Here is a 12,374-nt window from a genome sequence, read left to right on the forward strand (position 1 = left end):
TTAGGACAATAGGCAGAGGTGGGAGCTGTGGTTAAATGGAGCTTGCACACCCCACCCCAAGATGCTTAAATGCAATGGCATGAAAAACATGGTGTTGATCAAACTTTTCTGGCCTGTTCTTTTTTTTAAATATATTTATTTATTTTTATTTTTGCCTGCGTTGGGTCTTCATTGCTGCCTGCGGGCTTTCTCTAGTTGTGGCGAGCGGGGGCTACTCTTTGTTGCTGTGCACGGGCTTCTCATTGCGGTGGCTTCTCTTGTTGCAGAGCACCGGCTCTAGGCGCACGGGCTTCAGTAGTTGTGGCACACAGGCTCCAGAGTAGTTGTGGCACACAGGCTTAGTTGCTCTGCAACATGTGGGATCTTCCCAGACCAGGGCTCTAACCCGTGTTCCCTGTATTGGCAGGCGGATTCTTAACCACTGCACCACCAGGGAAGCCCGGGATAGATTCTTTAAAATCAGTGATGTTAACCTTTCTGGGATCACAGACTCCTTTGGGAATCCCATGGAAACTAGGGACCTTCCACCTAGGAAAATGCACAGACAGGTAAAACTCCATAGGCTACTGCAGCATCTTCACAGACCGCCAGCTAAGATTACCCAGGGATGTCCAGGAGCTCCAAGAACTTCGCTTTCGGATGCGTTCCTTGTACTAAAACGCTCGGCTTACTAAACTCTTTCTCTATTCCTTTAGAGAGCCTGAACTATGTTGCCACTTGCGGCGAAGTGCCCTGGCCGAAGCAGAGGCCAGCTGGCCCAGGCGGTGGTGGGGCGGTGGCTTCAGGCCCCTGAGCCTGGTGGCAGCGGGAGGGACCCATAGACAGGTAATGGCTGCCATGGGGGGCGGTGGGCGTCCTCCTCAGCTTTTAGCATCATCCGGCTGGGCCCCTGCGCTTCGGGCGCATGTTCTGGGTTTTGGGGAGCGAACCTGCCCGGGTCAGAGGCGGGGAGCTCCGGCGCGGGGCCCGCGAACAGAGCTGCGCTGGGAGCCGGCGGGCTCCGCATTCATCATTGTTCCCACAGAGCCTGGCACGGGTTGGGGCGCAGGCAGGGATGGTGGTTCGAAGCGCGCCGTCCCTTCCGCGTCGCCCGCTCGCCGAGCTCTCGCCCCACAAGCGTTTCCTGGGCGCCTTCCAAGGGCCAGCCCCGGAGCCGAGAGCTGGCGACGCAAGGGAGGGACGAGGGTCCAAGTCCAGCCCGCTGACGAAGACGGCGCGGGGCGCACGGGCAGCAGAGGGACCCGCGCGCGCCCCCGCCGCGCGCTCGTGACGGCGCCCCCGGCCCCGCGCCAGGCCTCCGCCTCTCGCTTCCCCCCTCCCCCCGGCTCGGCCGCGCTCCGGTCGGCGGGCTCCATGGGGAAAGCGGCCGCTCTGTGCCGAGGCGGTGGCTGTAGCGGCCGCTCCCGCGGGCTCTCGTCGTTCTTCACGGTTGTCCCCTGCCTGTCCTGCCACACGGCGGCGCCGAGCATGAGCGCTTCCACGCCCGGCTCCGAGCCGGAGCCCAAGCCTCGGCACCAGCCGGTGCCCCAGCCCAAACGGGATCTGGTGTCAGAACAGGAGTCGGAGCCAGTTTTTGAGACGGTGCCAGGATCGGAGCCTGAGTCCAGGAAGATGTCTGAGCCAAGGCCAGGGTTCAAACAGGAATTGGAACTGCTGCAGGGGTTGGGGACCGGGTCAGGGCCCCGGGAAGAGTTGGGCTCAAGCCTGGGGGCTGGGCCCTTCACCAAGACCCCATCCGAGCAGGTGCTGACGCTGGGGCCAGTAGTGGGGAGCGTGCCCTTGACCAAACTCGAGTCCGGGTTGTTGCTGGCATCAAAGGCCCCGCGACCAGGGCAGGTGAAGACACATCTTGGGGCTCCAGTGCCAGGGAGTGGCACACCCTCCGCTCTCCCGATGGTCTCACTTCCTCTGGACAGCTTCAAGGGCTGGCTTCTCAAGTGGACCAACTACCTGAAGGGCTACCAGCGCCGCTGGTTCGTGCTCAGCAACGGCCTCCTGTCTTACTACAGGTATGGAAGTGTCAGGGTGGGTTGGCTGAGTTGGGAGGGTGGTGATGCTGCAGCCATAGTGACAGAGGGCATCCAGAGTTGGAGGGCACTGCCATTGGCCTAGGGATGTTTGGGAAGGGGCACTCCAGCAGGAGAAATAATGCCTCTGGCCAACCTTCAAGGGCTGGGGCCCTGACCTCAGGCAGGGGAGCCCCTGTGGACATGACCTCTGGCAAGCTTGGGTCTAGGGAGTGAGCAGTGACGTTGGGGTGAGGGAGTGATTTGGGACCTCGGGACCCCTCTGGTCCTGTTAGTTGTGGGACCTGGGGCAGCCAGCCAGAGTCAGCCCCCAACGTCCTTGATTCAGGAGCTTTCTGGTTCAGGAGCTAAGATCACTGTATTAGGGACTGAGGGGGACAGTAACCTTGTTCAGTCCTTGGGACCCACTCACGGGAAGGGCTCCTGCTCCCTCCTCAGTTGGTCAGACTATTTCCCACTTTTCCTGGTGCCTGCTGGTTGCTGGGCCTTGGCCTGGGGGCACAGCAGACTCACAGACGCATCAGACGTGGCTTCTGCCCTTCAGGAGCCCATCTTGGCATTCAGTGGAGAACCAGGAAGCGTCCCACTGTGGCCTTTCTTATTCTAGAAGCAACGTGGGATTCAACAGTGAAGTCCAGTGGTGAGATAGCTAACACTGTGTTCCACTGAAATGGATTGAAAGGGGGAAAGATCCTGAAGGCCGTCTAGGTATATTTCCTGGGGATGGTCGGTTTAAACTTTGAGATCTCTGATCACTCTATACTATCAATTCTCAAACCTGAGCGAGCACTGGAATTCCCTGAAGGGCTTATTGAAATATCAAGTGCTCAGCCCCGCTGCTGAGTTTCTGCTGCAGTGGGTGTAGGAGGGGCCTGAGATTCAGCTTTTCTAACAAGTTCCCAGGTGATGCTGCTCTGGGCCACAGTTTGAGAAGCACAGCTCCATTGTCATTGCAGACAGGAGGGCCCTGCCATTCTGTTTGCTGAAGCTCGGGTCACTTTGCTCACTTCACTCGGCTGGGCAGTATCTCTTCAGGTCAACCACCGGAGCATTTATATGGTCCTTCCTCGCCTTTTTGGAACACAGCTTCTAGAGGATAGTTGAGTCTGTGATGCCACTGAGAATTTGGGAGCTCCACTGAACTTATGTGATGGTTCCCACTCAAAGTGGGGATCACTGTCTTTAATTCCTGGCAGGGGAGAAAGCTGACCTGTGTTTCTATAAATTTATTTATTTTATTTTATTTTTGTGTTGAGTCTTCATTGCTGCACGCAGGCTTTCCCTAGTTGCGGCGAGCGGGGGCTACTCTTTGTTGTGGTGTGTGGGCTTCTCATTGCGGTGGCTTCCCTTGTTTCGGAGCACAGGCTCTAGGCGCGAGGGCTTCAGTAGTTGCAGCACAAGGGCTCAATAGTTGTGGCTCGCGGGCTCTAGAGCACAGGCTCAGTAGTTGTGGCGCACGGGCTTAGTTGCTCCGCAGCATGTGGGATCTTCCCGGACCAGGGCTCGAACCCATGTCCCCTGCATTGGCAGGTGGATTCCTAACCACTGCGCCACCAGGGAAGCCCTGACCTGTGTTTCTAATGTGTTCATCTCATGTGGTGTCATTGGTGCCCCTCGGCCCACTTGGCTGCACCATACAGATCACAGGACAGAGTGTTCTTAGAATTTGGCAACTGAGCAAAAAGAGATCCTTTTCCAAATGGTGTTTTTATCCCACTTCCCATACTCCGTCAGGTGTGTAAACATTTTACCAAGGCATACAATGATAGGGATCATCAGTGATTTGCTATAAATGTCACTCTGTCTTCTTATAGGCAAGGGACATAACACATAGGGCATGTCGACTGTGGACCACACTCTCTGTTTTATGTTATGTTCATTTATTTCATCATTGAAATCACACTGTGAGGTGGGTTCCAGGATTGTACAAATGAGGAGTTCTGAGGTTTGCCAGAGGGATGTGGCTTGTCCAAAGTCACTGGGCAGGGTAGGCAGTAGAGAGAGATTCTGACCCAGGCCCTTTGCACTCCAAAGTCTGTGCCTGTCCCAGATGTGTGTCCTAATGCCTATTCATCCTTGAGTTCAGCATTTCTGAGTTATGTGCATTTTACCAGGTACTACTAGGGGTCAGTATTTGAGGTCAAGGTAATGTTTATGAGTCTAGGGTCCCACAGTGACAGGAAGGCCTAGTTCTAGTGGAAGTAAAATCTGACCTTATGTATTTTTATTTTATTTTAATTGGAAGAGCAAAAAAGTCCCTCTTTTTTTCTTAAGATAACTATGTATAGACAGCATTTCAAGATTATCTCAAAAGTACAGATTCTCTGGGTAATTAAGAAAAATTCTTCTTGCTTGCTGATAAGGTTGTGGGGACAAATAATGGTTTTGGGGGGAGAAGGGGGTGGGGACAAGTTTTCTTGTTGTGTGCTTGCACAGTCCAGCTCTGTAGTTTCATTTGTGGACACTTCTAGATTCCAAGGTGGGCAGAATTGTTGCTCGACTCACTTGGGTAGGATGAATGATCCCTGACATTTGTACAGCCCTCTCCCTCCTTTAGCCCCACGTGAGGCCGGCCACGAAGGTGTCTTCATTCCCATTTTAGAGGAAGGGAAACTGAGGCCGAAGGAGCAAACTTTAGTGGTGTATCCTGAGGCACCCAGCTTGCGGGCTGTGCCTCCAGTGCCACAGGAGATGAGTCAGTCTCCAAGTGTAGAAAAGGCTCGTCCGAGGTGGAGCTGGAATCACCACTTCTCCCTGCACTCCAGTTCTGCCTTCTGGAAGACGGCTTTGGTCTGCTCTTCCTCGGGCCTCGCAGCACTTCAGATGTTTGACACCACTCTCCTGTCCCTGCTTCTGGTCTGAATCCTGCCTTCCAGACCAGGCCTGGCTGTCGTGCCTGCTGGGCTCAAGGACTGAGCGCCCTTTGGGCCTGCCGCTCACAGTCCTGACAGCACAGGTTATCCAGGGCTCCATTTGCACCCAGCGCCGGGCATGGGTCACCTCCTCCAACCTGCCCCAGAACCCCAGTTCTCAGTAGTTCTCCAAGTGTGTGTGGTTGGAATAGAGGCAAATTCAAGTGCTCGGAGCTGCAACAGAATGAGAGAACTTTTATTCATGATCTCCTTTCCTTAGGGGTCAGGTAGAGTTGGCTTTAGTCCTGGGATGACAGCTGGGGAAGGAATCAGAGCTGCTTCTCTTACTAGCTTCCCTTTTGGAAAGACCACTCTCTAATTTTTTTCTTTTAATTAAGCGAAGCCTGGTGTTTGGAGAAAATGCGGGCACGTGTCTTGTCCTCCCTCCCTGATCCCATCTTCCAGCCTTCCCCCCTCCAAGATAACCATCGTCCAAATCCTGGTCACCATCCACTTTCTTTTCTTTTCTTTTCTTTTTTTTTTTTTTTTTTTAAGGATTTATGCTATGTTTATTTACAAACATATCTAGGATGCTGAGTTCAAGAGTTTGATCCTTTTTTCAAAGAGACTGCACATCTTAAAATGTTCCTCTTCGTATCTGTCTCATGGATTATTTTTTAAGCAGTTGGTGTCTTACTATATAGAAAGGTGCAGCAAATCCAGACCCAAAGTACAAAGTCATCATAGCTAGTAACCGCCACTTGTTTTCCACTGAAAATGGTATATTCTTCCCTGGACCCTCCCCATAGTGGCTCCTACGGACCACAGAGGTTGTGAACCTCCGGATGCTTTGTCCCAACATAGCGCTGTTGGAAGCCCTGCGAAAGGCGCAGAAACTTAAGGCGGAAGAAATGGCGGCAGCACACCCAGCACTCCTCTTTTCTTTTTATTTAGTTTTATTTAACCTATATGCAATTTTTTTTAAAAGACACATTTTTCATTTCAACCATTTGAAACTTTATAAAAAAGCATATTGTACAGCATATGATTTTGGGGGACTAGTATTTTTTTTTAAATTTATTTATTTTATTATTATCATTATTTTTAAGCTGGTGGTTTTTTGTTTTTTTAAAAATTTATTTATTTATTTATTTATGGCTGTGTTGGGTCTTCGTTTCTGTGCGAGGGCTTTCTCTAGTTGCGGCAAGTGGGGGCCACTCTTCATCGCGGTGCGCAGGCCTCTCACTGTCATGGCCTCTCTTGTTGCGGAGCACAAGCTCCAGACGCGCAGGCTCAGTAGTTGTGGCTCACGGGCCTAGTTGCTCCGCGGCATGTGGGATCTTCCCAGACCAGGGCTCAAACCCGTGTGCCCTGCATTGGCAGGCAGATTCTCAACCACTGCGCCACCAGGGAAGCCCTGGGGGACTAATTTTGACTGCTTTATAACAGCCCAGGATGTGAGCGCACTTTTTACTTATTCATGCTCCTCTTGATGGGTGACTACAAAAATGCTTGTACACGTGCGGGCGTTCCTCTTGGGTGAAATCACTGGGTTGTGGAGAACGTGAACGCCAAACTCTTTTCCAAAGCAGTTGTGTCAATTTATAGTCCCACTGGCAAGAAATAAAGAGATTTTTGTGGATCTCTATCCTTTGCTGAACTTGGTATTGTCAGCATTGATTTTGCCAATTAAATGGTTATTGCACTGTAGTCTTGACCTGCATTTCAATCCCCATTATTTTTACTTTGATAGAAAATCAGTGGGGGTTTGGATTAGAATTTCTCCATTAAGTATCGCTTCCTCGAGTGCTTCTGCCCTAGATTTTGCTGGAAAAGCTCATTCGATTGCTCAAGTTTATTCTAAGGGAGAAAGTACGTAGTGCCAACAGCTGGGCTTAGTAAATTTATATTATCAAGAATAAAAAGATGCTCTTTGTAAATAGTGTCACATATAGAAAGTATTTCTGGGAGGTCTGGGTAATTGTTGGCAGGTTTTTACTTCTTTCCAACAATGTGCTAGGAATATAAATACAGGAGACAAGGTTCTTATTCCGTTGCCTGGCACTCTTAATCCCATATCTATTTGAATATTCGAATATCAATAAGGGGAATATGGTTTTGAGCTCTTTTTTTTTTTTCTTTTTTGGTTGTTAGTTCCCACTTAAAAAATTTCATCCCCAGTTCTCATCTCCCAGGGAACATGGAAGAATTCATAAATGATGCAGAATTTTCAAAGGTATTAGCCCCAGCAAGTCCTTACGGAAAGAGTGTTTTGAACATAAGTTTTATCCACATTAATGACAAAATTGATTTGATTAAACAAAATTCTGTTTTGTTGTATACAAGTTGCCTGTTTGGTGACATTATAAATGACATCTGTTTCCCAGGAAATGATTTCAAACAAAATATGAAACAAAAATGTTTTGTTTTAATTTATTATTGTTCAGACTGATGTATGGGTAGGAATGGCAAAGCCAGTTAGCAAGGAAGGGCTCAAAGAAATTAGTCTGGGTCTATAAGAAAGAAGGCTACAGTCAAGTGAAAGTAAGTTTTGAAAGTCCTCTGGCTGAGGAAGCCCACTGAACATATGGTGAGCTGGGCCCACTTTGGGGTGGTGGCCAAGACATCTTTGCCTCTAGGATGGATCAAGTACTCCTTCCTCCAGTGGGGCCAACTCTCAAAGGCAAACTCTCATGGAGACTATTTTTTTTTAAATAAAGTTTTATTGGAACACAGTCATGCCCATTCATTTTGTCTGTGGCTGCTTTTTTTTTTTTGGCCGCGTGGCTTGTGGGATCTTAGTTCCCTGACCAGGGATCGAACCTGGACCCCCAGCAGTGAAAGCACAGCGTCTTAACCAGTGGACCACCAGGGCGTATTTTTTTTTTTTTTTTTTTTTTTTATTTATGGTTGTGTTGGGTCTTCGTTTCTGTGCGAGGGCTTTCTCTAGTTGCGGCAAGCGGGGGCCACTCTTCATCGCGGTGCGCGGGCCTCTCACTATCGCGGCCTCTCTTGCTGCGGAGCACAGGCTCCAGACGCGCAGGCTCAGTAGTTGTGGCTCACGGGCCTAGTTGCTCCGCGGCATGTGGGATCTTCCCAGACCAGGGCTCGAACCCGTGTGCCCTGCATTGGCAGGCAGATTCTCAACCACTGCGCCACCAGGGAAGCCCCCTACCAGGGCGTATTTTTAATATCAGTTTAGGTGATGCTTGAAGGATGGAGATGGAAAAGACTATCCAGTTGCAAAGTGTCCCTGAAAACATGAAGTTGAAGGTGCAAGTCTTCAGGTTAAGCCGCTGGGGTTTCCACCTCAGAAGGCGGCCTTATTATATTGGATTCAGCCTTAATTTGAAACATCATCCAGTGTTTCATACTATGAGGCCAGGTAGGAGGCTGAAAAGGAATGCCCAAGTTGATAATGTGTAAACATTGGTTTGAAGTCCGTTTCTTTAACGTTTAGCACGAGGGTGTTGCAAAGAGCCTGCGAGTGGACTGGCAGAGTGTTTTGGAGAAGCACAGTGCATTCTTAGCAAGGTCTAGTGACACGAATTATGATTTCCCCCCACAACCCCCTCCCCTTCCTGACCTTCCTCTTTCTATGAATAGCTGAAAACCTCTGAGTCACGCTTGCTGCCTCCTACCTGCCTCACCCCACATCAGATGGAACTGCTGAGCCCTACCTGTCTCCTTCCTTTCATCCATCCTTCCTCCCCATTCCTAGCACCACATCCTGGCTCAGGTCTGCCTTCTGCTGAGCTGGTGCCCCAGCCCCCAGCTGTTGCCCTGGACAGGGTCCCCGGTGTGGTGCCACCTCCCTCCCAGAGGGTCCTGGATTTGCCTGTCTTCTCCAGGCATCTCTTTCAACAGTTCCAACCCCTGTGTTAGCAGTCCCCCACTTTGGGTTTTTCCCATTTGAAATATCCATAGTAGCCCCAGACTGACCTAAGGACCACATCTTCCTCCTTTGGGAGTTTACAGGGTTTGTGTATGGGCATCTCTGCAGACAGCTTTGTGCCAAAGGAACACCGTGGCCAAGTTTGGCATCTTCTTCATGTTCTACATGAAGCCTAGCATGGTGCTTTGCCACTGATACGCCCTCAGTAGCTTGGTTAATCTGAATGGATGAGTGAGTGAATGAATGAGAATTGCCTGCAATTTTATGGGGTTTCAGAAAGCAAGTATGTTAGTGCCAAACTTGGACTTTTCTTAATTTGTTTTCAATTTTGAAAACTTGTTTGCTGAAATAAGATTGGGAAGATGAATTGGAGGTTGCCGGCTTAGCCAGGAGTGCTGGAAAAGTGATAGTTATGAACTGCAGATTATCTGGATATGTTACGTTGACAGATTTGAATGTGTTGAAATAGGCTCCTCCATGAACCAACAGCCTTGTATCTGTGGTCCTCATTTGTATTTCCATAGGGTTACAAGGGTTTGTGCATGTTGTCTCTGTGTCCCTAGGATGATTTGTCACTTCATGAAGTGTGGCAGTGACTGGATGAGTGGTGAGTAAAGATAAAGCTTTTAAAAGGGCTTTTCACAATCCCAGAGCTCTTTAAACTAGTTTCATGTGCACCTGACGGTTTGCTTTGCATGTGTTATATGTGCAGGACCCTGTGGGAAGCAGGCTGTGTGTCAGAGGTGAGGCCTCTGCCCTAAAATGTTAGATCTAACTGGATAACAGGCCCTCACAAACATGGGGTTCTCTGTGGTGTCAGAGCGATTTCCAGTTCACGCTTGCGGTGAGGAGTGCAGCCTCTTCCTTATTGTCCTGTTAAATGGGGGAAGAAGTGGGAACTCGTGGGCAGCACCAGCCTGCTGACTCAACCGGTGCTAAGGCGCCCACCCACCTCACATTGGGGAGACTCCTTGCTGGGGTGCCATGTTGGGGTCTCCAAGACTAACCCAGATTCAATGACCCACTGGGAGGACTCCCAGCACTCGGCTCGAGGTGTGCTCGCAGCCTGCTTTATTACAGTGAAGGGAAGCAAAGCACAAGCAGAAAGCGAAGAGGGGCATGGGATGAAATCTGGGGAAGCGAGGCACAGGCTTCCAGGGCTCCTTTCCCAGTGGAGTCATGCAGGACATGCTAATTCCTTCAGCAGCTGGTTGTGACACACATGTGAAAGGTTGCCAAGCAGGGATGTTCGGTAAAGACTCAGCGCTCAGGGATTTTATGGGGGGTCTGGTCACGTGGGTACCCTCTGCCTGGCACGGTCCCAGAGTCCAGGCTCCCAGAAGGAAAGCAGGTGTGCAGCACGGACCACACATTGTTTGCACAAGCAGGTTGGGTGTAGTCAGTCACGCTTACCAGTTAGGGGAACCCCGAGGTGTTGCAGGAGCTCGCCAAATCCAGACTCTTAGGGCCAGCTTTGGATGCAGGCCTTTCAAAGGATGAGCAGTCTCGGGCTCACCTCCTTCCTCCCCGCAGACTTCAGTGATGTCAGTCAGGTCAGGACCGGCGCTCTCTGGTTCAAGGAGAGCAAGTGCTTACACTTGGCTCTGAGTGGAGAGGGGCTTCTTGTTTCCTGCCAGGCTTGCAGGGCGTCTCACACAACTCGTGGTCCGCTGCTCTGTGTGCTGAGGGCCTTCTCTTTGGGACCTCTGCCCACGTGGTTGGCCCTTGATTGCTTCTCAGGCACTTTTCTGACCTAGACCTCCCCTGAGGCCCTTTGGTGGCTCAGGTTTGCAAGTGACAAGGGTACACTTGCCACATGGACCTCCTTCCTCCGCAGGACCTTCCCTTTTGTGCCTTTGGTGGAGTGTCTGGTGTGAGTTCTTCAGCTCCTGCTGACCCTTTTACCTTCTTCAGGGAGGGTCTGTTATTCTAAGATTGGGGCCGGTGAGCAGTCTAGAACATTGTGACAGCAAGCGTGCAGCTTTGGTTGTATCAGTCATTGAGGGCCACAAGGCAGCGTGGGAGACAAGCACATGTACTGTCATCAACCCACTGGGTGGAGGAGGAGGAGGAGGAGGAGGAGGAGGGAGGCCTGCATCCATCTTGGCCAGTCAGTAAGAGCCAGCGGGTTCAGGCGCAGTGCCGTGGGGCCTCCCAGTGGGCTTTATATTCAAGCCTGCGGCTTTTACACCTCCTGTAATCTTCTGGGATGCAGTTGGCAAATGATGTCAATAAAGAAAGACAGGCCTGTGAAAAGGATGTGAGGTTCCTTAAACCAAGATCAATATCTCCTTATCCCAGGGGGAAAGAGATACGGAGGAAATGGGCCTGTTTCCTGGAAGACTACTCTGGATACTGACATGTGGAGAGGAGGAGATGGTAGGAAACACCCCTGAACTAAATTGAACTTGGCAGCTTCATGTGTGGTGAGTCATGTGCCAGGTGTCACCACACAGATGTGGCTTTAGGAGGCTCATCACACACATGAAGCAAACTGTCATTGAGTTTTAGGGTCATGCTGGGTGCTGTATGCTTTTCTTCTTTTACGAGCGACTCTTTCCCGCGTCCGTTTCCGTTTTTAAGTGTTCTCGGAGGTCTGATCACTTAGCTTCACTCCTCTCAGCACCTCGTCATGTGCTTAGACACAGCTCTGCACCTCAAATGCTGATTTAACAATCTCGACTCACACCATTTGATCTACATTGCTGGGCCGTTGCCTAAACCAAGAAGAGGGCAGGTGGCATTGCTGTGCTTGCATCGGAACCTGCCAGATTGTGTGGTCCTTTGAAGCAGCAGTAGCAGCTGTCTTCCTGAAGTATAAATTATAGTTTGTGGCTTCCCTGGGCTCACCACTCACTGCCCTTCCCAGTTGGGTCCCCCCACCCTCCTTCCTCTAGCCTTGACTCTTCATCTGCCCAACTCGCCTTATTCCCCCTCTGCAAACCACATGCCTTTCACTCTCTCCTCCAGATCCCTGCACCTGCCACTCCCTGCAGCAAGGAGAACCCTCCTCATTGCTGCAGACATCCTAGCCGAGCAGTCTGATTCCAGGTCATCTCAGCCTGGGCCTGCCTGGATTCCCCTGCCATGAGCTGGGCTGGAAGGACCATCCTTCCTCTGATGCCCCTTTGTCTGTTGTGTCATTTGGCCGTGTACCCCTGTTAGCTGAATGTTGGTCTGTCTCCTCCCCACCAGAGCATAGGGCTGTGTCTTCCCACTGTAGTGTCCCCTGGGGGGCTGGGCATAGTGCCTTGTACTTGTAGATTCTCAAATTTCAGTGAAGTTTTTTTTTTCCATAGAAGACACTTTGTAATTTTAATCTTTCTGCATGTTATAAAGACCATGAACATGCAGCCTGGACTATAGCAGTAGCTCAGGGGGAGTCACTGAATTGCCAGGAAAATGGAGTGACCACCGGGGCTACACATGGCCCAGCTTTTCAGCTCCTTTCTGAGGTTTATCCTGATGTAATGACATTGAGAGCTCACTGTTTTCATTTACATTTAAAACTCTGTTATAAAGAATTTAAAACATATATAAGAGTAGCCAATAGTATAATGAACCCCCGTGCACCCATTATCCAGTTTCAACAATTATTAA

At 50.5% G+C, this 12,374-nt stretch overlaps 1 protein-coding gene and 1 pseudogene across 6 annotated transcripts in view; one reads left to right on the forward strand and one right to left on the reverse strand.

The window, feature by feature from the left end:
* OSBP2 (oxysterol binding protein 2) overlaps positions 1 to 12,374 on the forward strand; it is a 162,895-nt gene that overhangs the window by 5,522 nt on the left and 144,999 nt on the right. The window contains exon 1 of one of the 5 annotated variants that reach the window (XM_082353067.1): positions 1,330 to 2,009. The exons of 1 other annotated variant lie outside the window; for it this stretch is intronic. In XM_082353067.1, coding sequence (XP_082209193.1) covers positions 1,354 to 2,009 — 656 coding nt within the window. In that variant the 5' untranslated portion in view covers positions 1,330 to 1,353. Of the gene's footprint in view, positions 1 to 1,329; positions 2,010 to 12,374 lie in introns of those variants that run through there. 3 more of the 5 variants (XM_082353066.1, XM_082353068.1, XM_082353072.1) reach the window with 3 other exon arrangements.
* On the reverse strand, positions 5,435 to 5,824 carry LOC309610353 (cytochrome c oxidase subunit 7C, mitochondrial pseudogene; annotated as a pseudogene). The gene has a single exon. The product of its transcript is annotated as a cytochrome c oxidase subunit 7C, mitochondrial pseudogene (transcript).

This window comes from Balaenoptera borealis (genome assembly GCF_965194805.1).
Source record: "Balaenoptera borealis genome assembly, chromosome: 14".
Taxonomy (NCBI): domain Eukaryota; kingdom Metazoa; phylum Chordata; class Mammalia; order Artiodactyla; family Balaenopteridae; genus Balaenoptera; species Balaenoptera borealis.